Source organism: Lactuca sativa, chromosome 8 (genome assembly GCF_002870075.4).
Source record: "Lactuca sativa cultivar Salinas chromosome 8, Lsat_Salinas_v11, whole genome shotgun sequence".
NCBI classification, from domain to species: domain Eukaryota; kingdom Viridiplantae; phylum Streptophyta; class Magnoliopsida; order Asterales; family Asteraceae; genus Lactuca; species Lactuca sativa.
In genome coordinates this window covers 119,825,758-119,851,697 of record NC_056630.2, presented here as the reverse complement: position 1 = coordinate 119,851,697, position 25,940 = coordinate 119,825,758, and the positions used below count along the sequence as shown (strand labels likewise).

Below are 25,940 nucleotides of genomic sequence, written 5' to 3'. Positions count from 1 at the left end.
AACCTTCAACAATGGCTGAATCCTCTTCCGTCCATGCTACTTCACAGATCCTACCCATCCGTCCTCAGCAATGTCTGGTGATTGACCTCAACCCACTGGCGTACGACTCCTACATGTCGCCGATAATCGAGTGCCTCAAGTACTCTCAAATAGCCACCGCTCTCTCAAGAATCGAATTTGTTCCCATGGTGGCCCTATCGCAGGTTTACGCGACTGCTTATTACGACAAGGCAGTCGAACGGGTGTTCTTTGAAATTGCTGAACACAAAACATCCGTTTCTCGCCAACGGTTCTGCACAATGCTAGGGTTGGTTGTTGACCCTTCAAGAATAAACCCGGAGACGATTCCGGTTGGGTATCTGTTCAACATGTTTTACAACATGGGGTACACGGAGGTTCTCACCCCCGTCGCAAAGTTCAAGAAGTCCTGCTTGCCGCCTCAATGGAACGGCTTGTTCACAGTCCTTTTCAAGGGCTTGTCGGAACAGAGCTCAGGATCTGACTGTGCTAGTCGCCTCTTTCTGTCGATAATGTATGCCATCTACAACGGGGTTAATCTGGACTTTGGGATGGTCCTATGGCAACAGCTCGTCCAGAGCCTTTCTTCATCATCACGACACTCCGAGGTGTCATTAGCCCGGTTTTGGATTTTGGTTACCAAGTGGGCAATGGACAAGTTCGACATTCCCATTGCTGCAGGTGCATCGATGTCTTCTGTTATTACGTTTCATACCAAGAAGATCATCGTCTCGGATGCATCTAAATTCTCCTTTGTTGGCTCCATCCCGGAGACAATGTATGGTGACGTGCCCTCTGACAGCAGACTGATCCGGACGATCAAGGAGTTCAGGCCAACTGGTCCTAGGGAACTGACACCGGATATGCTCAGGTCTATCCATGATGCAGAAAAACCGACCAACAGGGGCAAAAAGGATGAAAAAGGGAAGCAAGCGACCAAAGCTCCAAAGGGTCCTTCTCCCAAAAAGAGGAAACAGACAAAGGCTGCACAGTCCCCACAGCCGAAGAGGAGGAAGACACAACTGAAGCGCAAGCTTGTTATTCCCTCTTCTTCAAGCGATTCTAAGGGAGGAAGTTCGGATTCAGAAGGCTCTCAAGGAGACGAAACTCCTCAACGAGGCAACACACCACCTCGGTCCCCTACCCCGGAGGTGGAACTTCATAACTCCCCAGTTCCTTCACAGCCACAAACCATTCCTACTTCCATTCCGACCATAATCCCCACTACGACTATTCCACCAACATCCTTCCCTATACCACCACCCATTTTCACCACTGCAACCGAAACACCACTAGTTACCGAAACCCCTCCCGTAACCGAACCGCCACAAACCGAAACCCAAACTCAACCACCACCCCAAACTACCCCACCCCATAATCAACCTCAAAATACCCCAACCACAACACCCCCAGCTTCACCACCCCCTCCATCTCCAGAAAATGCCTCCGATGGCGACAACCCTTATCTTGGTGGTGAACACATGAACTTCGATTCGGTCTACTATAGTCCGTTTCAAGTTCAGAGTGATGAGGAGGATGATGCTCCAGTGACAAAGAAGCATCTCAAAGAGCTTCACGAGAAGGTTGATCTACTTCTCGCCTCCTCTTCCAACCAGCAGTCCTCTCTCTCTGACGCTGCCCTTCAGAAAATCGTTGATGCCTTCTCCAGGGCTCAACATGATTCGGTAGCCTCAACCACTGCTGCGATTGATGCCTCCACCAGAGCCTGTGAGGATGCGACCAAAAAAGTCGATAAACTATTCTCCGACGCTTCTATCCTGCTGAAGCCCTTGCAGGAAAGCGCCGACGCCACCAAGACAACTTTGGAACCGATTGTTCAACAATTGGCCAAGTTCGTCTCAACGGAGTTGACTTCGTTCGCTACCCTACGCCAAAACCTAAGCGACGACAACTCGGCCCTTCGTGCCTCCATCGATGCGCGCCTAGCTAAGTTGCAGGAGGATCTCGCAGCCGAAAATTCCTTGATGGACGTTCTGGAGAGCAAAACAACCGCCCTAAAGGTCAAGAGCACGCAACTTTCCAACTCCCAACAACAATTGGAAGCTCTTCGATCCGAAAGGGAGGTGATCAAAACGTGTGTTTCGGATGTCCACGCAGCATTATCCAACATCCTGGAAGCATACGATCCCATTCTTAACCATTCGGTGAGGCGTACCCTCGCTGAAAAACTCTCTCCGGCCATGGACCTTCTCAGCAAAATCGAAGGCCTACCGAGTTTCGTGTCCATTCTGAAACAAGGGGGAGATGAGCAACCCGGATCGAAACCACCTCCTTCCTCCAAAGCTACTCACACAACCGAACCTCCTCCGACTGGTCATGCTTCGGGTTCGGGTGTGAAGAACAAGGGCAAAAACATAGCTGAGGAAGAAGATGTAGATGAAGATGAAGACAAGGAGACCATTGCTGATATGTTGAAACGAAAGAACAGTCGCAATGCTGACGATGATGCCAGTCGTGTGGCGCGAGAGGCTGAAGTAGCCGAACGCATGCAAAAGGAAGCCCACGATCTCCTTGAGAGCCGAAAGACTCTTTTCCCTGCCTGGACTAGGGAACGTTTAATTAAAGAGGCCATAGAAACTCCCAGCATATTATGGCTCAAGCCGGTTATATCATTCGACTGCAACAATACTGTCGACTCACAGTTTGATATGCCGCTGACTCGAAAGGCGTTCATCTTCCACGCCTTCTCTAACATATTTGAAGTCCCACATCCGAATGCTGAGCTTGACAGGGAGCTCATTGACTTCTATCTGGCGGCTGCTCGTCCTCAATACCTTACATGGAGCGCCCAGAAGATTGTGAACATTCGGGTGCTGAAGCCTTATGCCGTAGGGAGGTTCACAAACGTTAAGTTCAAGCTCATCCGAGGATCTGCAAGAACTGCTCATCTTATCTCCCTAGCGGATCTACCGAACCTAAATCCTCATGATTGGATTGTCCTGTATAATATCCTTTTGACTGATGAAGCCGAATATGGTCCCATTATAGACCATGTCAAAAGGATGTTAGCCTGCTACATCATGGAGGTTGCCCTAATGGATCAGGAGGTCGCCACAATCTTCAAGAAGAAACCGAAGATAGCTCCTGTGGGATCGGCCAGTGATCTCAACCAAATGCAAATGGGCAAGATCGACCCGAGACGCAACTCGGTTATGTTCACTAGAGCTGAAGGACAGAAATGTCTCTTCGCTTTAGCTGACAAACACCTTTACACCACAGCTTGTTTGGAGCATGTGTTATCGATCATCAAACGGTGTAAAGAGAATTCGGCTGATGATGTCAAGTATTTTGATGACATGATCAATTGGTACATCCGGTTTAGACAGACCATTCTCTCCATCACCAAATGTCTGTTTAGCACCGTGAAGAAGAAGGTACCTGCTTCAGCTGCTGGCCCAAGTAAAAAGTGAAGGTCTCGCTCCAAATTGACGCAAAGGGGGAGATTGTTGGGCTGAAGATTATTTTGAAGATTGCGTCTTTTGGGCTTGACAGTATAGTTATCTTGTACTCCGGTTTGGGCCTGTCCAACCGAGAGCCTTTTATGTTTTATATATAAGAATATGCTTGCATGCATATTAGGTTAAGGATTTATAACGATTTTAGCGATTATTCTAGAGCTTAACGATAGCATTGCAGGTTTCTTTAATCGTTCTTGTAACCTTCCAATCCTCTACAGTTGATGTTCTTAATCGAGCTCTTCTGAGGATTTTGTTTTAATCATTCGACTTGTTTGATTCAATCTTGTCTTGTTCTTATTATTGCGTTCTTACAGTTTTATATTTACATACTTGTTCAAGATCTAATCGATCTTATTAGATTAAAGTTTTAATAATCTCAACATCTACTCTTTCAAAAAGACTTGTATGTCTCAGGGATTCAGTAATTACAGGTATTAAACAGCTTTTGAAGAAGGGACGCTGCGACATCAGTTTAAATTCATATTTTGGCATCATATTGTAATTGGTTTTGAACATGTACTTTTAACAATGTAAATTTTCAATTATATATATGATGGTTGTACTGCTTTCTTTACTATGTATTCATTTGTTATGCTACCACATGAAGTCATCCGCCCCCGAACGTTTCCGCCGTTCCGGTTTGGGGGTGTGATAGATTGGTATCAGAGCAATGTTTATAATGAACTAAGTATATCGAACCACATAAAGATATACAAACTATAAATGCTTAAGGGACTAATACTCTCTGATAAAACATTTTTTTTGTTTTGCGCCTAAGTCGCGTTTCGTTTAACTTATAATGTTAGTTCATTCAAGTACAAATACATGCATACAAAAACTTATTTTCATGATTATAACTATACAAGAAGTATTTAGAAAAGTTGGACACTACAATTAAGACTCGATATATGTAATCGGATTTGGGACAAATATAACATGATCAACTATATTTGTCCAAGATTGGACCAATATATATCGAGGATTGCTCGTAGTGAGCAACAAGTCAAAACTTACCAAAACATCACGAAAATCAAACACACGAAATTAAATACTATAGGAGTATTTATTACTTAGAATAGCTTAGCATACCCATTTAGTCTTACATGTTCCAAACATTATTCAATTCTTATGAACCCTATTCTCGTACCGTCAAATGGCTGGATTTCACCACCCCGGCGACCCCTACTATCCCAACCAAGGCAACGGGGGATGGATCGAAGAGGATCCCGAGGAGGACGAAGAACCCATAGAATTGGATGATGACTCCGGTACCGACTCAGAGCCGGAAGTGATCAACCCACCACCCGCACAACCTCATGTCTTCATAAGGAACTTTCAAGGACCGACTCCCGTCTGGGGAAGTCATCTCCACCATTGGAGCCAACAACAAAACCTACGCCCTCCCTACGGCATGTGTCGAGACTTCTACGATGTCTGCAGCGAAGGTTCGGCTGATCGGGCACTCCCAGTAATGGTGGGCAAACTAGCCAATCAGTCCTACCAATCCGGAGTTCAAGCTAGCCGGATTCGGGACGTCAACGTGGAAGTACAGGTTCACACTTCTGACATCCGTAGGCTGGACAGAATTCAGGACAATGCCCAACTCCAGACCGAGGCATTCCAAGCACAAATGATTGCAGCCCTCGCCGATTTGAGGGAACAACAAGCAGCCTTTGATAGGCGTCTAATGGAATCGAAGCAATCGGATGCGGAGTCAAGCTCCAAGAACAACCTACGTCGCAAGTAGTGCTTGCGAAAATCTCAAATTTTGTTATAAGTTAGGACCTCGACTAAAAGTTTTTAAATTTCTTAAACTTTGTAACCGGAGACCCTTATAGGGGTCAAATTTTCGTGATCATTGTATCAACTATTATAGTAATATAAGTGGCACTATTATTACTACGTGGAGTATTTCATTCAATCCTTAAAAAGTTATGGAAAAACCAAATGCTTGTTTCATATTTTCAGTCTTACAAATAACTTTCATTCTTCTATTGTGGGACTAATACTATCATCTGTCGTTGGGCTATAGCAATTTAGTTCATGAGACACATACAGTTTCTATGCTATGGAATTCTTCTCTTTATCTTTTCAACCTATAGTTGAAGGATGCCTCCGCGTAGGAACCGAAGGCGAAACAACGGTGGGGAAGCACCTATACCACCACCACCTCCACCTCCTCAATTTGATGTTGTCATGTTCCAAGTAGCAGTCACCGCAGCTGTAGCAGCTGCCATGTCACAGATCAATAACCCGGGTACTACTGGCTCGGGAACTGGCACACACCCATCCAACCATAGCGAGAGTCATGGGCAATCCCGAGAATGCATCTATAAGGACTTTACTAATGCCAATCCCTAGATGTTTAATGGGACCGGTGGTGTGATGACTCTGAGGCAGTGGATCGAAAGGACAGAATCAGTCTTTGAAATCTGCTCCTGTCCCGAGCACAGCAAAGTCAAGTTTGCAACCTTCACACTTACTGATAGGGCTTTAACTTGGTGGAATGGCCACATTAAGGTACTTACCCTGATAGTGGCAAACTCCATAAGCTGGGAGAGCTTAAAAATCATGTTGATGAGAGAATAATGTCCACGAGGAGAGATTCAAAAACTCGAGCACGAACTCTGGACTCTTGGAATTATTGGTACCGACATAGCAACTTATACCAATAGATTATGCGATGTGGCAATCCTTTGCCCAGATATGATTGCTCCTGAGAGCAAGAAAATAGAGAGATACATTTGGGGACTGTCGCCCCAAATTCGATCAAGCGTGTTAGCTTCAAAACCTGACACTTTTGAAAGTGCCAAGGAACTGGTACAATCTCTTGTTGATTATGGAAGTCATCAGAACTCAACGGTTTCTACACCAGAACCACAAATGGGAAACAAAAACAACAATAACAGGAAGAGAGTATGGAATAAAGGGAAGGGTGGGTCTTCCCAAGAATCCGCAAAGAAACAACAACTGGTTTTAGTGAATGCGGCTACTGTACCTGCTACCGTTCCTAAAAATCCCTACCCAACAAAGCCTTATGGGGGTAACCTTCCAAAGTGCACCAAATGCACTTATCACCATCATGGACCTTGTCGAAAAATGCAGTGCTCCAACTGCAACAGAAAGTGACACACTGTCCGTTTCTGCAAGGATCCCGCAAAGCCGATCACTCAAGTTCCCAGCATGGGTGTAGGCCAAACTTGCTACGGTTGTGGAGAGGTGGGCCACTACAAGAAAAACTGCCCAAAGGAAGCAAATACCGGCGGGGTGGGATGAGTTTTGGCTATAGGCCACGATGAAGCCGTAGCTGATCCGACTGTAGTTGCTGGTACGTTCCTTCTCGATAATTCATATGCATCCAGATTATTCGATAGTGGAGCAGAGAGAAGCTTCGTGAGTCAAAACTTTATTCACTTACTTAAACATAAACCTAGCAAGTTAGAATAATCATTCACTGTAGAGATGGCAAATGGAAAAATGGAAAACACTAATTGCATATACATGGACTGTACATTAACTTTAGACGGTCATTCTTTTCCAATCAACCTCATGCCGGTCCAAATTAAAAGTTTCGACGTCATAGTCGGCATGGATTGGCTAAGTCTTCTTCGCGCCAACATCCTGTGCTTTGAGAAAGCAGTTCGTCTTAGTCTTCCTAACGACGAAACATTAGTGATTTACGGCGACAAATCAAGTACAAACCTTCGCATCATTTCGTGCATCCAAGCTCGAAAGTGTTTGCGAAAAGATTATCATGCATTTCTTGCACACATCGTCGATGCTAATCAGGAAGTAAAGGCTATTAAGAGCATTCCAGTAGTATGCGACTTTCCCGATATCTTCCCAGAAGAACTACCGGGATTACCACCACAACGCCAAGTCGAGTTTAGAATCGGCTTAGTTCCAGGGGCTACCCCAGTAGCGAAATCGCCTTATCGCCTGGCACCAGCAGAGATGCAAGAACTTTCCAGTCAGCTTAACGAAGTCCATCAAAAAGGATTCATTAGATCAAGTTTCTCACCTTGGGGAGCACCGGTCCTTTTTGTAAAGAAGAAAGACGGATCGTTCCGCATGTGCATCGACTACAGAGAACTGAACAAACTTACTGTCAAAAATCGTTATCCTCTACCCCGCATTGACGACCTATTTGATCAACTTCAAGGAGCAAACTACTTCTAAAAAATAGATCTAGGATCTGGATATCATCAATTACGACTACTAGAGGAGGATATTCCCAAGACAGCCTTCCGAACTCGTTATGGAAACTATGAATTTGTAGTGATGCCGTTCGGATTAACCAACGCACTAGCAGTATTTATGGACCTAATGAATAGGGTGTGTCGTCCTTACTTAGATCAGTTCGTCATTGTCTTCATCGATGATATACTTATCTACTCCCGAAGTAAGGAATAGCATAGTCAGCACCTACGAAAAGTCTTAAAAACATTGAGATCGGAGAAGCTCTATGCAAAGTTCTCTAAATGCGAATTTTGGATTCGAAGAGTCGAATTTTTGGGCCACGTGGTTAGCGAGAAGGGGATACACGTGGACCCCTCCAAAATTAAGGCCATTGAGAACTGGTCGGCACCAAAGACACCTACAGAGATTCGTCAATTTCTAGGTCTCGCTGGCTACTATCGCACATTCATAAAGAACTTCTCTAGCATTGCGAAACCTCTTACTACATTAACCCAGAAAGGCGTGGCCTTTGACTGGGAAGCAAAACAAGAGAAGGAGTTCCAAACACTGAAACAGGCCTTGTGCACCGCACCGATACTATCCCTTCCCAAAGGGATAGAAGATTTTGTAGTGTATTGCGATGCATCAAACCAAGGACTTGGTTGTGTTCTTATGCAGAGAGGGAAGGTTATTGCTTATGCCTCCCGACAGCTTAAGACACACGAAGTGAACTATACGACACATGATCTTGAGTTAGGAGCAGTGGTATTTGCTCTGAAGATCTGGAGACACTACTTGTACGGAACAAAGAGTACTATTTTCACCGATCACAAGAGCCTTCAACACATCTTTGATCAGAAGGAGCTCAACATGCGACAACGACGATGCGTCGAGTTACTCAATGACTACGAATGTGAAATTCATTATCATCCTGGCAAGGCCAACGTGGTAGCTGACGCCCTCAGTCGGAAAGAATACACTGGGCGGAGAGTCAAATCTCTGACTATGACTATCCATTCCCACTTATCCACACAAATTAAGGAGGCTCAACTGGAAGCGTTACAACCTGAAAGTGTGGCGGGTGAATCCCTGAGAGGAATGGAAAAGAATCTAGAAATCAAGGGTGGCGGAGCGTATTATCTCATGGGATCGAATCTGGACACCGAAACATGGTGGTTTCAGAGACGTAGTCATGACCGAAGCACACAACACGAGATATTCCGTTCACCCAGGTTTAGATAAAATGTATCTGGATCTTAAGAAACTGTACTGGTGGCCTAACATGAAAGCAGAAATTGCTACCTTTGTAAGTAAATGCCTTACTTGCGCTAAGGTTAAGGTCGAGTATCAGAAACCATCAGGATTACTGCAACAGCCGGAGATACCAGAATGGAAATGGGAACAAATTACTATGGTCGAAAGTGCGGGTCCCCTCTGTGCTGGACTGAAGTTGGCGACACCCAGTTAGCTAAAGGACGAGTTCCTGAAAGCACTCTCACCGGTCCGGAAATCATACGAGAAACGACAGAGAAGATCGTTCATATTCGTGAACAGTTGAAAGCCTCTAGAGACCGACAGAAAAGCTACGCTGACCAAAGGAGGAAACCTTTGGAATTCCAGGTAGGAGACCACGTTTTATTGAAGGTCTCACTGTGGAAGGGCTTAATACGATTTGGAAAGCGTGGGAAACTAAATCCAAGATACGTAGGGCCTTTGGAGATCCTTGCCAGAATCGGCCCTGTGGCTTACAAGCTTAATCTACCATGTGAACTTAGTAACATACATCCAACCTTCCATGTCTCGAACTTGAAAAAGTGTCTGTCCGACGAGACTCTTGTTATTCCACTCGACGAGATCGAGATCAACGAGAGCCTCAACTTTGTGGAAGAACCGGTAGAAATCATGGACCGAGAGGTCAAACAAACGAAACAAAGTCGCATACTCATCCTGAAGGTTCACTGGAACGCCAAGCGAGGACCTGAATTCACATGGGAACGCGAAGATCAGATGAAGCAAAAGTACCCTCATATTTTTCTCTGATTCACTAGTATCTTTACTACTTTAAATTCCGGGACGAAATTCCCTCTAACGGAGGGATGATGTGACAACCCGATATTTCAACTCTATGTAATGACCTAAAAAGTCGAGTTTTGTAACCACTTTTGATATAATGAAATTAACTTCGAAAATAAAAAGTCCAAAAAGTCTCTAAATAATTAACTACGATGTTTAATGTCATTAAACCGTGATCATACGTAAAAACAACGCCCAAATCTGACTTCGTGATGAAGTTATGATTTTTCCAAGTTCGGCTTAGCGACAGACAGCTAAAAACTCGACTCGGAGATCGAGCGACTTTTGACCAGAATGACCTAAACGAGAATCGAAGGTCTCGACAATGGTATTTCAGCGGTAAAAAGTTTGGCAAAAACAGACGTCAGATAAAGAAGTTATGAATTTCTAACGAAATTTTCTTAACGCGACCTTTTAAAAATAAATAATAAAAATAATTTCAAAATTTGCCGACGAAATCTAAACGAAAGTTGTAGAGCGTAGTCTCACCTACGCGTGGATATAAAGAACATCGAAAACGGAGTTGGTATGAAGAAGATATGAATTTTAGAAGTTTATTAAATAAATAAAATATAAATTTTATTATTTAACATTGGTATTATCCAAAGGCGAGTCATCAGATAGGGCGGAGTTACGCCCAGCGTAAGCTCGTACGCCCAGCGTACTCAAGGCCTAGGCCTCGGATCGTCCACGTCTCGCCCTATGCGAAGCTACGCCCGTCCCATCTGAACTCCGAGGCAGTCGAGGATCCGGTCATGCGTGACGCACGCGTACGTCCAGCGTACCCGCGTACGCCCAGTGTACCGAGGCGGTTCCCACCCCCTATAAAAGGGATGCGAGGGTTCTGAAGAAAAGGGCCATTCTCTCTCATTTCTCTTGCGTTGTTGCCTCATTTTCCATGCCCGTGCTAACCCGCAGGTCGTTTATACTCTCGAGATTCCCGAGGATCCCGAGAAAATCCGTTTTCCCGAGAAGAAATTCTGCCCGGTTTTCATCTCGCCTTTCTTCGATCTTTCAAGTGAGTTCATACCCCTTAATTAACCCTTTTAAATATTCTATAAATGCTTTTTATGCTTTCAAGGGGGGGGGGGGGGGGGGAATACAAGTAAAACACACGATTATTATAGTGTTTTATATAAAGTTTTATTATACACTTTTATTCAACAGAATCATATGTGATTTATAAACTTTATAGGGAATTTTCGTATGTAAAATATATCACGATAACATTATATCTTTTGAAATGAAAAATGTTGTTATATATGTATAAATTAAACACTCTGTGTAGATTGCATGTATATGTGTCCAACTTAGACACTAAGAAAATTTATACTTTCATAACAAGTGATTCATTTCCTAGGGATTTCTAAACAAACGAGACACATTTTTAGAGAGCTATAATAGGTATAGTTTTACGAGAACATTACTAACTTTTACATACTAGAAACACGATTTTCAAGAAGTCACTTTCACATACAAGAACAAACGGACATTTTAACACGTAAATCTGTTTTTATACTAAGTTTTGTGAGACATTAACTTCACGTACGTTCGAGTACACATTTCAAGTCCTGTATTATATATCAGAATCCCTTGGAGGGGGAGCATGGTGTTTGTGTATAGATCTATACGAGCTTGACAACCCACGCCCTGACTGTTAGCTACAGTCCACCATTTGAGGTGACAAACGTCAGAACATTCCAACGCATGAAGAACGTTGTGTATAGGCAATCTGAGTCAATAGCATGGTTATAAAACTCACATGGGGTATTAAAAATATATTGATTTACGAGGTTTTTCAAACATACTGGATATTTTATACGTACATACATTTTCTAGAAACAACCATTGGTCTTGATAGAAGGCTACATTTATGCTAGTAGAAAATATGGGATTTTCTAGGAACAAACAAACCAAAAACAAAACATTTCATTTCATACAAACATTGTCATTTAATACTTATGAAACTCACCAGCTTAAATACTGATCTACTCTTTCAAAAATACTTATATGTCCCAGAGATTCAGTAATTACAGGTATTAAACAGCTTTTGAAGAAGGGACGCTGCGACGTCAGTTTAAATTCATATTTTGGCATCATATTGTAATTGGTTTTGAACATGTACTTTTAACAATGTAAACTCTCAATTATATATATGATGGTTGTACTGCTTTCTTTACTATGTATTCATTTGTTATGCTACCACATGAAGTTATTTGCCCCCGAACGTTTCCGCCGTTCCGGTTTGGGGGTGTGACACACATACTAGCCGTTTACCCGCGCCAAGCGACGGGTGTAACAATGGTGGTTGAATGCTGAAATATGAATTAAACCCTAGAAATAGAAACGTCAGCGATATATATCCAAGATTTGTGAACAGAAATTGCGAGACTTTGGGAAATACGGAGATAAGAAATGAACCGGGTCAAAATAGCCTAAGAATAAGGGATAAAAGATTTGACCTTTTCAACTGTTGAGCATATATACTCTACTCTTTTTGTAATGCATAAATTGATTGTACAAATGCATTGTATGTTTGTACGACTTAAAATTCAGCATTTGACCAAAAATGCTTTATAAGGTAATTAATATATATATATATATATATATATATATATATATATATATATATATATATATATATATATATATATATATATATATATATATATATATATATATATATATATATATCGTCCGGTTCCTATGATAATTCATTTTAAAGTGATAACACTTAAAAAAATTGAAAAAAAAATCTAAAAAAAATATAAATCATAAAATGGAGCATAACTCTATGTCCGGGAGAAAAAAATAAGAAAATAATTTTTTGCATCATTAAAATTGATATATGATTCAATTTTAAAATTTTATTTTGCATCATTATGATCCATGTTCCAATTTTAATAATTAAAATTTTATTTCTAATTTTTTTCTCCCGGATATAGATCTATGATCGATTATAAGATTTTTTATTTTCTTTAAATTCAATTTATTTAAGGTGTCCTCACGAGGCCTTATTTTAAAATGAATCCTCACCCGATCTCTCTCTCTCTCTCTCTCTCTCTCTCTCTATATATATATATATATATATATATATATATATATATATATATATATATATATATATATATATTCTCATTATCTTCTCTAATAAATGAAGGTTTTTTTTGCCATTTGTCACACTCTCATTCATTTTGCCATATGTTATTTTGTGGTTATTTTGAATTAATTCTTATTCCATATGTAATTTTGTGGTTTTCCTATTTTATTAAATTTCATATGATATTTAAATTTAATAATCAATGCATATTAATTTCATTAATTGACTTTCCTTATAATTTCAAAATTTTAAAATAAAATCTCACTAATTTGCTTTGACTATTTTATCTAAATGATTTGTTTAAATTTAAAAGAGAAAAAAACACTTTAATTTTAGTAATTCAATATGTTTCTTATTTTTCTTATAAATTCAAATTTCTCAAATGTTTATACATATTTAATTGTTTTAAATACACCTATATAATACGTGGGACTCACACCTAGAATATATATATATATATATATATATATATATATATATATATATATATATATATATATATATATATATATATATATATATAAAAGGTGAGATTCTCTTTTCAATCTTCTTTCCATTGATCAATTAATATTTCTTCCCTATTTCATCTTTCACCAGGACATGTCCTGCATTTGTAATAGATAGTTTGTGTTATACAGACTATGCAACACTTTTGTCTCACTAATCTGGAGAATTAAACTACGTGCTTTTTGACATTTCTTTAATCGAGTATATGTGACATAAGTGGCCATATAAGAGTTGAGGCATAAGAATTTGCAAGCTATATATACTAATATTGTAGGTTCGATTTAAACATGATAAATTGACTACTTACTAGGCAATTTGGTGCAGGTTTTAATGTCATATATATAATATCACAACCAAGAAGCAAACAGAAAACTGACAATTTCTAATTTGCTAGCAAAAGGAATCAGAAAATTTTTGTTCAAGATCTTTTATTATACATGGAATAAAGGTAAAAGACATTAAATATGCAGATACATTTTTCCAAGTGTTCACATTTTATGGTACCAATATACACCTTTTTGCTCGCTATCTTCATCAGGCTCGATGTAGATGCATTCCTTGGCCTCTCTATACATTGCTTTGAAAATCGGAGTCCTGTCGATCTTATAAAACTCGCCCAAGACTGGTTTAATTGCATCCCTTGCCTCCTTTGCATGATAGTGTGGAATGTATGAAATCAAATGATGCAAGACGTGAGTGTGTGTAACGTCATGTAAAACCCTATTCAGGAAGCCAAAGTCCCTATCGATTGTTGACAAAGCACCTCTGATCCAGTTCCATTCAGTTGAATCATAATGAGGTAATGACAGATGGGTGTGGTGCAAATACGTGATCAAAACAAAAAAGACAAATACGCCTAGCACTGGAACTCCATATATGCAGGTTACCCAAGCAGCTCCTTTGTTATCTACTAGAAGTTTAATTGCATAAAATGCAGCAAGAAGACCAAAATCCGATAGCAGAACTTGAATCCGTTCACGCTGGGTGAAAATTGGACTCATCGGATCAAAGTGGTTCGCAAACCTTCCGTATTTCTTGCCAGAAATATTAGTTAAGAGGTATAAAGGAAACCCAAGGGTCAACCTAAACACCAAGGTGAACACTCGACCAGGTGGGTTGTTAAGAATTTTAGAGTAAAGCGTGACTTTGGACTTGCGTTTAGGAATGTAAACTTCATCGTTATCAAGTGAATTTGTGTTGGCATGGTGATTTCGGTGGCTGTATTTCCAAGAGAAATAAGGGGTGAGGAGAGCAGAGTGGACGATGAAGCCGACTGTGTCATCAATCCACTGGTAGTCACTAAAGGCATGGTGACCACATTCATGACCGATGACCCATAAGCCAGTAAGAATGCTTGCTTGGCAGAACCAGTAAACTGGCCATGCTAAGTAAGCTAGAGGATAAGGAAGAATAGGAATATATTTATCGGCAAGGAAGTAGAAGACGTAAGCAACAACGAGATCATGAACAACATAGTAAGATGAACGGATGAGAGATCGCTCGAAGCAATGAGCAGGGATTGCTTTCTTTAGATCACTTAATGAGAATGGTGGCTCAACTGGGACACGTTTTAGTATATCGTTGGCCTTACTTGGATCCAACATATTACCACCTGCACCCATGTTGCTTTTAGATGATTTATCTGCAAATGAAAGAGTAATATGAGATTTATGCAACTTCAATATTCTTTTCTTGCTATTAATAGAAAAAAGTAGGGAGAATTACAAGAACTCAAAGCCCGTGAGGGGATATGAGAGAGAAGTTCTCTTTGACTTGTTGGGTTCTTACTGGATTTCGACGAGCTTCATATTTAATTTATAGTGAGTTGCCAACATTATTGGCTCAAATAGTTTAATCATAATAATATGTATATGAATATAAATATTTATTATTTAAAGAATAAATAGTTTTTAAGATATATAATAATCAAATAGGACTTCATATTTAGTTTATATATAAATTATATAAATACGTTTAAATAATATTACAATGATGTAAAAAAATTATCAACTAAATAGAAGTATCAACTTGATTTTTGTTAAAACCGGGTTCATATTAAATTTTTTTTTTTTTTTTTTTTTTTTTGGTTATCCGATTTGCTTAAATCCAAATATGTTTTTACTGGATTTTGGCATTAGATATGAACATCTCGTATAATTTATAACGATACAAATTCAACTGATCTCTTTTTAATATGTTTTCCGAGATGCCTATACAAAATCCATTTTATTTATTTATTTTTTTAATTCAAATTTACTCAAACCAAATAAAATACTTGTAAAAGTGTAAGTTTTTTTTGGATAAAGATTTTTCAAGAAAAAATTCAATTTTAATCGGATTAAAATCTGGAGTTTTTAAAATTGGATAAAACTCGGGGAAAAATCAGATTCCCATTTTTTTAAATCGAGTTAGTAACCACCAGATCATTTATATTCTATTTTGGTTTTTTCAAAATCAGTTTTAAAATACTTGGTTCGAATATTTTCTGGATTAAAAAAATCGGAGTTATGCAACCAACAAATAATTATGAATTATCGGACTCTTACTAAACGTTTGATAAAAACCAGTCAGATCATATGCAAATGAATTGCATGTCTTTCAGAAATTGCAAGGAAGATGCTGACGTGGTGTTTCTGCAAGAAAGTTGCAACACCGTTGAAAGTCCATTGTGGCGGGTAGTGGTGTGCTCTTTAATATCTTTTCACACTACTTGCAGGTAGCGATATTGATTACAGTTAGTCAGTGGTGTGATCTTTAATTGCGATTGATAGTTTGACTGTTTGCTATTCTTTAAGGAGGACTCGTCAACGATAACCCCTTAGATTAAGTGAAACAAACAATATGGAGATTCATAAAATAACAAAACAACTATGAATTTTGGTATATATTGTTAAAGAAAATTAATAAGATACTTCAGTTATAGGTTAATAAATCAAAGTATCCTCATAGTGCTCCAGGTGGACTTATTATTGTGGCCAAATTGTATTCTGCATTTTGTGCGTAAGAGACTTTTATGCAATTCCTTATTTGCTGCTATATAGGTGAGAAAGGAACTCACTGGAAAGTGAGTATCGACTATTGACTATTGACTATTGAATTACTTGTGTGAACGAACATTGCTGTTGGAATTTAGAAACCAGAAATTCTGTACGGCTTATGTTTATTGAATTTTATATTTAGTTGGAGTAAAAGATAAGTACAAGTACAAATTGAGGAAAAATTCAGGTATCCTATTGCAATCTGAATCCGTATCCATAATCCATAATTTCAGATATTCAAAACTCCGGATTTTCGAACATCCCAAGTGGCCGGTTTACATCATCCACACCGATATGATGATACAAAATTTTCAATTGTGTTAATTCAGCCTTTGTATTTGCTCTTATATCAATACAATATCAAAAGTATTTCATATATAACATCAACTTATTTATTTTTTTAACAAATATCTTAAATATCGATAACTAACCGTTACTGAATAATACATTCAAATGAATATAATTATTAATAGTTAAAAAAACAAATAATTTAAGAGATATATAATAATCGTTTTTAAAAAAAAAAAAAAAAACAACTATATATAGAGAAAAGAGCTAGTTATGAGCTAGCATCATAAAAAATACAAACTAATTATGGTTTCTAGCACAATACATATTTGGTTTATAAACAAACAATACAACCATTTCATTAGTGGCCTACCACTGAAATATTCTGAGGGATGTGTATATGATAGCCTGTCTACCCGAATTCTAATTTTATTGTTGTTTTTTGCTCGTGTGGTAATGGTGGTTTGTTTGAGTTCGTCTAAGGTGACTTCAGACCATCAGTCGTGGTGCGCATAAGCTGGCCAAACGCACTCGTTTGGGGAGACTCATCTTTCTAAAACATAAATAATACAAATATATTGAAATAAATGACAATAATATAAAAAGTTATAAAATAAATATAACTACAAACCAATAAATGATATGTTGACTTTAATTAACTTATTTGCCCATAAATATCCAACTTGAAAGCTATGAGAATGTGGTAGGAAAATGACCTGACCTCTTAGCAAGAATGTTGCAACACCGTTGAAAGACTGCTGGTGTCTAGTCTTCCCATTCAAATTAACGAAATTTATTCAATTTTGCTAAACATGTTGACGGAACGTTTAGCAGAGACCATTTCCCCACTTGAAACCTAAGTAGTACACTTTTTACTGTTTTATTTTTTTATTTTTTTATATTATGTTCATTCTTTTGATAAACTATGTTTGCTAGTTATCATATCTAAAATGTATCACCTTACATGTCATATCGAAATGGTATTATAACATCAAATGGAGAAAATTGTCAACTAGTTATAACATCTTTAACTTTTTATGTCATCATTTATTTTTTTATTTAATTTTTCGTTTTTTTTTTCTTTTTTCAATTTATTTATTTTTGCTTGTTTCTTTTACAATTTATTTTTTAATCGCGGATTATTTTAAGGAAAAAACGAAACACGTAATTTAATTAAATCATAGAATAATCATATCATTCAAAATTTAAAATAACATTACACACCAAATAAAAAAAACAATGTTGAACAAACAAAAACAACATTGTTCTAAAAACTAAAAAATGATCAACTAGTCATCCAAATATTGCTTTTCGATTTTCTCCTTCATCTTTCGGAGTACTTGCACTTCTCCTGGTCTTATATTTTCTTCGGTAGTCTGGAGAATTGTTAAATCCTTCGCCATTTGATTTTTCTCCGTCTACTTACACAAAAACTCCAAGTGTTCACGTTGCACATCAGCTTTTGTTGGGCGATCAGATTGTGTTGGTCGAACTTTGCTTTCATTTCTACCAACTCTTGTGCCCTTTTATCAGTTTCGTCTGCATGACATTGAGCGTCTTTCGCTTTGTCGCGTCCGATCAGTCGGCATGGGGGGGGGGGGGGTGGGGGAGATCTCTTTGATGTCGTCGGGGATGTCATCCGTGTCGGCATTGAGGTAGATGTGCATTCGTGCATCGAAAACGTCAAACGAACTAGAATTACGAGACCTCTTTGATTGTGCCTCTAACGATGTTGGTGCCTTAATCCATTTTGGATCTTACCTGACAATCTCCCATATTTTTTCAAATTCGAAAGTGTGCCCATTTTAACTTGATATTGTTCTCGTGCAGCTTTGTACACATCAAAATCATTTGCATCACTTTGCTTTTGCGATTCTAGTCTCGTGAAAATCGCATTAAACTTGGTGCATCGGCGACTGATCGGAGTCCACTTGCTACTAAGCATATCGAAATTGCGATATGTTTGTTCCTTCATAAGCGCATGGAAATTGCCAAGAACGAATTCCTAAAACCTAATTCTTTGCATATCATTTCCAATGGTTGAACTCTTTGAAGTCCCACACCATGCCATTGCTAACGCGTACTGATCCTCTGGTGTCCACCATAGTGGAGGTTCTTCTTCAGTATAGGTGACTGCCTTCCTTTTCCCTTTCCCTTTCCCTCTCCTTTTCAGACTGCCTCCAACTCGTGTTTCTGGAATAATTTCTGGTGGTGGTTGTGTGGTTGTTTGTTGCATGGAACTGAAAGCACTGAAAAGGTTTTGTTAAAGATTTGGGTTTCGTTGCATGTAAGGAAATTTAGGAAATTGCATTGGGGTGATTTTGAGTTGAGTAGGTTCATATAACTACCGTATTATACGAAACCCATTGGGACGAATGTGTTTATGTGTGGAGGCTGGATGTTCATGTTTTGCTCCATATTTGGTTGAAAGGGAAAGTGATTTTTTGTTTTAGAAAAAGTAGAAAGGAGTATGAAGATGAGAGAAGATTGGGTGTTTAAAAATTATGTTTGTGTGTCTATTTATATGTAAAATAAAAAAGTTATTTTTTTACATAATGAGTACTGTTCACCAATAGTAAAAAAAATGACCGTTCCATCGCGTTACGAATCGTTATGTGGGCATCGAAGGGCAACAAAATCGCTGGTAACAGATGAAAACAAAAGGGGGGGTGTATTTAGCCGTGACCACGAAGTTTTGGTCTTTCCACGTCACAAAAATAGATGTGGGCGTTGCTCACACCGTTTACTCTAAAACACGTTCAATATACACTTATTACGTACGACCAATTTCATCTGCTATTTATCACCAATTGAACACATGGTACTTATTAGTCATTCCTTTGTGGATTCTAGTGAAATTCAAAAGAATTGAATTTGAGATTCTTTCATACTCCCTCCTTCCCAAAATTATTGTCCATCTTTCCTTTTTGGTTTTTCCCAAAATAATAGTCCACTTCTAAAAATAAATAACATTTTTACCAAAATACCCCCTCATTATTACTTAACCAACTAAGCATTTAATGGAACATTAAATGCAAAGTAAGGACAAAACTATCATTTTATTATATAAAGTTAGTAGTAATTAATGCTTTTCTTAATCTGTGTGTTTTTTTGTCTGTGGACAATAATATTGGGACGGAGGGAGTATGTCTTTTGGGCCATCAAACGGAATAATTGAGTTCCTTCAAAATCTATATTTGATTGATTTTGGCACTCCTAATTAGGGGTGGTGAAAGAATTGAAATTCTTGTTAGAAATTGGGTAGGGTTTTATGGTGGAGATCTGGATACCCCTTGAATTGTATACACACTTTTTGAACTGATATTTCTACCCTCTGATCAGCTTAGGATAATCCCAAGGGGACACATACAAATCTAGGCGCATAAAACGTAAGCAAAATTTCTAGAAGATTCTAAGTTCGTGTGAAGAAAAATGAGAACCAAAATGTGATCCCTCTCCACCAAAAGAGAGTCAATTTTACCATAATCACCCTCAAGAATTCAATTTTTCAACTATGCCCCTAGACCTCGCCAAATTGGCGCTGCCTATATGGAAACCCCATACTCAAAGGCGCTACTCCTGGACCCCTGACTTGTCATTAAACCTACTTCTAATTTTATCTTATACATGTGTGCAATCCGCACATACCCAAACATATATTAGAGTGCAAATCATGAAGCCCCTTAGCTCACATATAAGTTCCAATTACAGAAAAATGTCTTGGTGACACTAAAATCACAAACAATCATCCCCCATTTTAGTGTAACCCTTGAACAAACATAACATTATCAAAACAAAACCAAACTAGTACAAAATGAAAATTTCGTAACGATTGAATTTCCACTTAGCATCATAATCTTACAAATACTTGAGAATTAGGGTGTTCTAAGAATTGAAAACATCAATCCATTTGAATACCATAAAATAAAATACATACTAGTTTATTGAAATTTCTAGCAAAATACAACCTGACGTTATTATTAATCTATGTGTCCTAATCCTATCATGATCGTATCAAGACCAACTCTACAAACTCTTGAAATGAGGCTACATTTCACAATCACATAGGTAACTCCTTTCCATGTATCGACATATACATTTAATCAAAGGAATTATTAACAAGTTAAACCTCAACCTAGTCAACTGTAGAACCGAACACATTACCTAGGATGTATACTTCATGTGTTCCAATCTGTAAGTGTGAGCTTTCCACATTGAATATAGCTCCTAATATCATATTAGAATGGAATTGGACGTCTCACCATTACAAAATTTAGATGGACTTTAATCCCATCCCAATCACAGACCTGTACACTAAGTCACTAGACAAACCCCTAGTCAATTGATCTGCCAAATTATGTTGTGATTTCACAAAATCAATAGAAATTACACCATTCATGATTTTTTCTCTAATCATACTGTTTCGGACACCTAAGTGTCGACACTTATCATTACACACTTAAGTATAAGCCTTACCCAAAGCGGAAACGTTATCACAATGGACAGAAATAGGTGATATCGGTTTAGACCACAAAGGAATCTCATAGACTATGTTCTTTTAACATCCAACTTCTTTACCTACAGAATGTAACGCATCAAAATCATATTTCATTGTTGAGTTTGTAATTCAAGTTTGCTTCTTGGAAGCCCAAGAAATAACACCTCCCTCAAGCAAGCACACCCAAACAGTCGTTGAGGATTGATCCTCTAGGTTGGTTATCCAACTTGCATTCGAATGTCCTCCCAAAACCAAAGGATATCTTGGGTAACTCAATCCATAATCCATGGTTCCCTTGAGATACTTAAACACTCTATTCACTCCTTGCCAATGTTGAGCATTAGGATTTTTAGTGTACGTGCTCAATTTTCCTACAACAAAATCAATGCCAGGCATGGTACTTGTCATTGCATACATCAAACTACCAATAGCCTTAGAGTATTCCAATTTTAAAATAGAAGTTCCTGTGTTGTCCATCAATTTCACACTTAGATCCATAGGAGTGCTCACATGAGAACAATCGGTAAAATTAAAACGCTTTGAATTTTCTCAATATAATGACTTTGATTTATTACCAAGCCTTTTTTCATCCTTTTAATTCTTATTCCAAGAATTATATCAGCCTCTCCAAAATCTTTCATGGAAAACTTTGATGATACCATTTTCTTTGTTTCATCCACTTGATTTTGGTCGCTACCAAAAATCAACATGTCATCTACATATAAGCAAATGATCACTCCTACATTATTAGCATCATCAAATCTACTATAAACACATTTGTCACATTGATTAATCTTGAAACCAGAGGACAAACTAACCTCATCAAAGTTTTTATGCCATTGTTTAGGTGTTTGTTTCAGCCCATACAAAGATTTGACAAGTTTATAAACCATATGCTCTTTACCGGGCATAATGAAAACTTATGGTTGTTTCAAGTAAACTTCCTTGTCAAGTTCACCATTCAAAAAGGCTGTTTTCAAATCCATTTGATGAATCACCAGATTGTAGATACTTGCTAAGGAAATCAACAATCTAGTAGTAGAAATACGTGCAACCAAAGCATACTTATCAAAATAGTCAATACCAGGTTTTTGTCTAAAACCTTGAATGACTAACTTGACTTTGAACTCGCCAAAAGTCAGATCCTTAGGCCTTTGAATAGTTGCAAAGCGCATTTCATCAAAAATTGCATCATGTGACTCATTAACGGTGTTAATCGGTAGTTAATCATTAGGTTGAATTACGTAGAACCTATATGCCTTGGAATGTTCGGCATATCCGGTGAATATATACAATCTATTCCACGTTCTCCCAAACTTGTCCTTTTAGTCTTGGTTAGTTTTACAGTTGCCTGACATCCCCAAATCTGAAAATAGCTTAAATTCATATTTTTCTTAAACAAAAGTTCATATGGGACAGATTTGTGCCTTTTATTTGGAACCCTATTTAATAAATAGCAAGCCATTAATATGGCCTCTCCCCCTCATCAGCAACATATCAAACATGCCCTAACTTAATCTATCATCAAAAAACCATTCAATAGAAAAAAAAATCATTGTCTTTCTTTCTCTCTCTCTCTCTCTCTCTCTCTCTCTTTCTCCCTCTCTTTCCCTATCGTGTAATTAGTAAATTTAGTTGTTCATCATGATCGTGTGAACCACATAAATATATTGTGTCTTTGTTTTTCGTTTAGCATTATTATTGCAAATCATTTATTGATTGTTAAAGTGATTAAACCATAACACTGCAGACCTCTCTCTCTCCGTTGTAATTCGTAAATTTAGCCATTCATCATGATAGTGTGAACCATGTAAATATATTGTGTCTTTGTTTTTCATTTTGCGTTATTATTGTAAATCATCTATCGATTATTGAAGTGATTAAACCTGGACACCATAAACCTCGAAGTTGTTTTGGCTAGACTTTCGAGAATTAGTTCAAGTCATCCCAACCCATCAGCTCAAAAAAGGTTGCTCTTTGGTACCTCTAAGATGTTTCATCTAGATCTTACGAGAATTTGATGAAACCACTTTGACCATCAAGTCTAAGTTTGAAGGTTACATATAAACAAAACATTTTTCTTAAACGATGTTGAAGGTGGTTTTTTTCATTTTTATAAACAATCTTTTGTCTCAGTTAAGGTAATTTTAAATGATATAGGCATGAGCGCGTCCAGGGAGGAAAAAGTGGGCAACTGCACATGACCATTTTTGGGGCCTGATAGATGCCAATTTATACATATATTATGTTAGTTTTTATTAGCATTTTGCATCATTTTTTATGCTTTTTCATGTGCATTAGTTTAAATAATGTCGAGCTCACGTATTTCGTAAGAATTCCCGTAATGCTCATGTTTTGGTGTCTATTCCAGGTGATTTGCAGTGGAGCAGTAGTTTGATATTCTTTCGAGCTTATCTGGAGCCAAAACACTAAAAAGCGACCAGATACAGGCTATTTCTCACCAAAAATGGGCCGTTCTTCACTTACGAAACATGACCGGAGGATTTCTGATTTTTTTGAGACATTTGAAAATTTTGGCCCTGAAGCACGAGTTGTGCCTCCCAAGCACGGGCCGTGCTTACCTTATGCTTCCCAAGCACGGTACGTGCTGCCCAAGATTTTGATTTTTTCTGATTTATTTTCGATTTTAAAGTTGCTATGACCTGGCACGGGCCGTGCTTACTACCAGAATCATTAAATACCATATACCCTCTAAGTTGATTCCATTGACGATTCAAGCCGACAAAAAACACTTCTCGAGGCGATTTCTGACACCTTTCAACAATATATAGAAACCTGAAGGCTGTGAATCATCTCCCACATTTAGTTTAGTAAGATTTACTAGTTTAATATTTCTTTTTATTGTTTTAGATCAGATTTTTTTCCATGTCTGGCTAAACCCTTGCTTTTCGTTCTCCATTAGATTAGTACTTTTCATTTGACTACTTTTCAGATTTGGTTTTTGATTTGTGTTTCTATCTAGATGTTTGTAACACCGTAAATTTCCAAAACAATTTTTCGCATTTTATAAAAAACATAATTCATTAATTATTCATAAAAACATCATTGTTAAAAACTCAATTCATAACATATGTCAATCCCAAGATCTCATAACATAAAAATCTCGTGTGTGTACTGATCAAGCCGACGCCTTTTCCGCGATCCTCACTAGTACCTGAAACACATAACATAAAACACTGTAAGCACAAAGCTTAGTGAGTTCCCCAAAATACCACATATAACACATATTAGCCACTCGAAGCTATAACTTTGTGGGTCCATGCACACACACTCTGTGAACCCTCAAGTTCTAACTCTGTAAACATGCACATCATAAATCACATAGATTAGTGCAGTGCAACATATAACACATATATAGCATACAAACAATGTATCACATAACTCTAGTTATCTACTGAAGGTAAAGTATAATGAGAAGACTCACCTCGGATATCTCGGTAAATCTCTGACTCGGTAAATTCTGGTCTAGCCCTTGCCTAAACACATGAAATAAATACTCTAATTAATACAACCCTCAGGGATAGGCTAATCTCTTTCTATCTATACATCCTCTAAGAAGGGTAAAAGACTATCCTACCCTTCCGATGACTCTAAGGTCCAAACATTGACTAACCCTAAAAGTCAACGAAGTCAACGGTCAACCTTGACCAAACTCGTCGAGTGCACAACTGTGACTCGGCGAGTCCACACGTGTTCTTCACTCTCCTAATCCTCATTCGATTCATTGAGTCAACCTCAACTCTGCAAATCATCACTGTTCACAATCTGTGAAATGTCCCGACCCAACTCGCCGAGTCCGGCTGCTGACTCGGCGAGTACCATCGTGCACTCTGTCCTCTAGATTCCCTCTGACTCACTGAGTCGCTTCCCCAACTCAGTGAGTCACCAACTGTGTGATTATCGGGAAAACCCTTGTCCTACTCGTCGAGTCGGCTATTGGTCTCGGCGAGTTCATGCCATGCTCAAGTTGAACTGACCTCTTGAGGTCAGATCTGCTCCTCTAAACCATAGTTCTAGCTTCCCAAAGCATTATAATCACGTAAAGCTAACATCTTGGTGCTCATGCAAAGGCTCAAAGGCCTTATTTGAAGATATGGCCTCTAAAATGACATCCTAAGCTCATAACCTCCATTAACACCCATATAGCTCAAGGGAAAAGGGTCTCTGGACCTCTTTGGGTCCAGATCTACAGCAGCAACACGAGAAGGGACCAATCACTCCATATAACCAACCTCTAAAGGGCTAAAAAGCCTTAACTCTAAGAATTACACCATAAACTGAAGAAGGGTCGAATGAATACCTCACAATGAAGTCTCTGAGCCCTGGAATCACTGGATTAGCACCCTCTTCAGCCTCCTATTGTCTTGGTCCTCTTCTATTTGCAAAAACACTAACAATGATCAAGGAATGACTCCTTCCCTCTCACAAACGCTCTAGCTCAGTTAGGGTTTCTCTCTGGGGTCTGGTTGCCACAAAGGACGGCCATAAGGCCCTTTAAATAGGCCCCAAACCCGAGGAATTAGGGTTTAATTAAACAGCATGGACTCGTCGAGTCCTTGGGGCGACTCGTCGAGTGCAGCCATCCACCCGGATAATGATTCGCATCTCTACTTGGCGAGTCTACATCTCAACTCGCCGATTTCTTCCACAAAACTTGAAATTCAACGAATAAATGTAATACCTGAACTTCCAGATGTTACAATTCCCCCCCACTTGAATCAGACTTCGCCCTCGAAGTC

The 25,940-nt window shown here is 38.5% G+C and overlaps 1 protein-coding gene across 1 annotated transcript; it reads right to left on the bottom strand.

Moving 5' to 3' along the window:
* Nucleotides 1–13,756: 13,756 nt before the first annotated feature.
* On the bottom strand, nt 13,757–15,195 carry LOC111884484 (delta(12) fatty acid desaturase DES8.11). The gene is made up of 2 exons (XM_023880803.2): nt 15,082–15,195; nt 13,757–14,998 (listed from the first exon to the last, which is right to left on the bottom strand). Exon 2 carries the CDS (start codon nt 14,976–14,978, stop codon nt 13,845–13,847), a length of 1,134 nt encoding a protein of 377 aa, XP_023736571.1. The 5' UTR covers nt 14,979–14,998; nt 15,082–15,195; the 3' UTR covers nt 13,757–13,844.
* Nucleotides 15,196–25,940: the final 10,745 nt, after the last annotated feature.

What these genes read in the sequence shown, in the direction of transcription:
- LOC111884484 (XM_023880803.2), bottom strand. Translation starts at nt 14,978, where the DNA reads ATGGGTGCAGGTGGTAATATGTTGGATCCAAGTAAGGCCAACGATATA.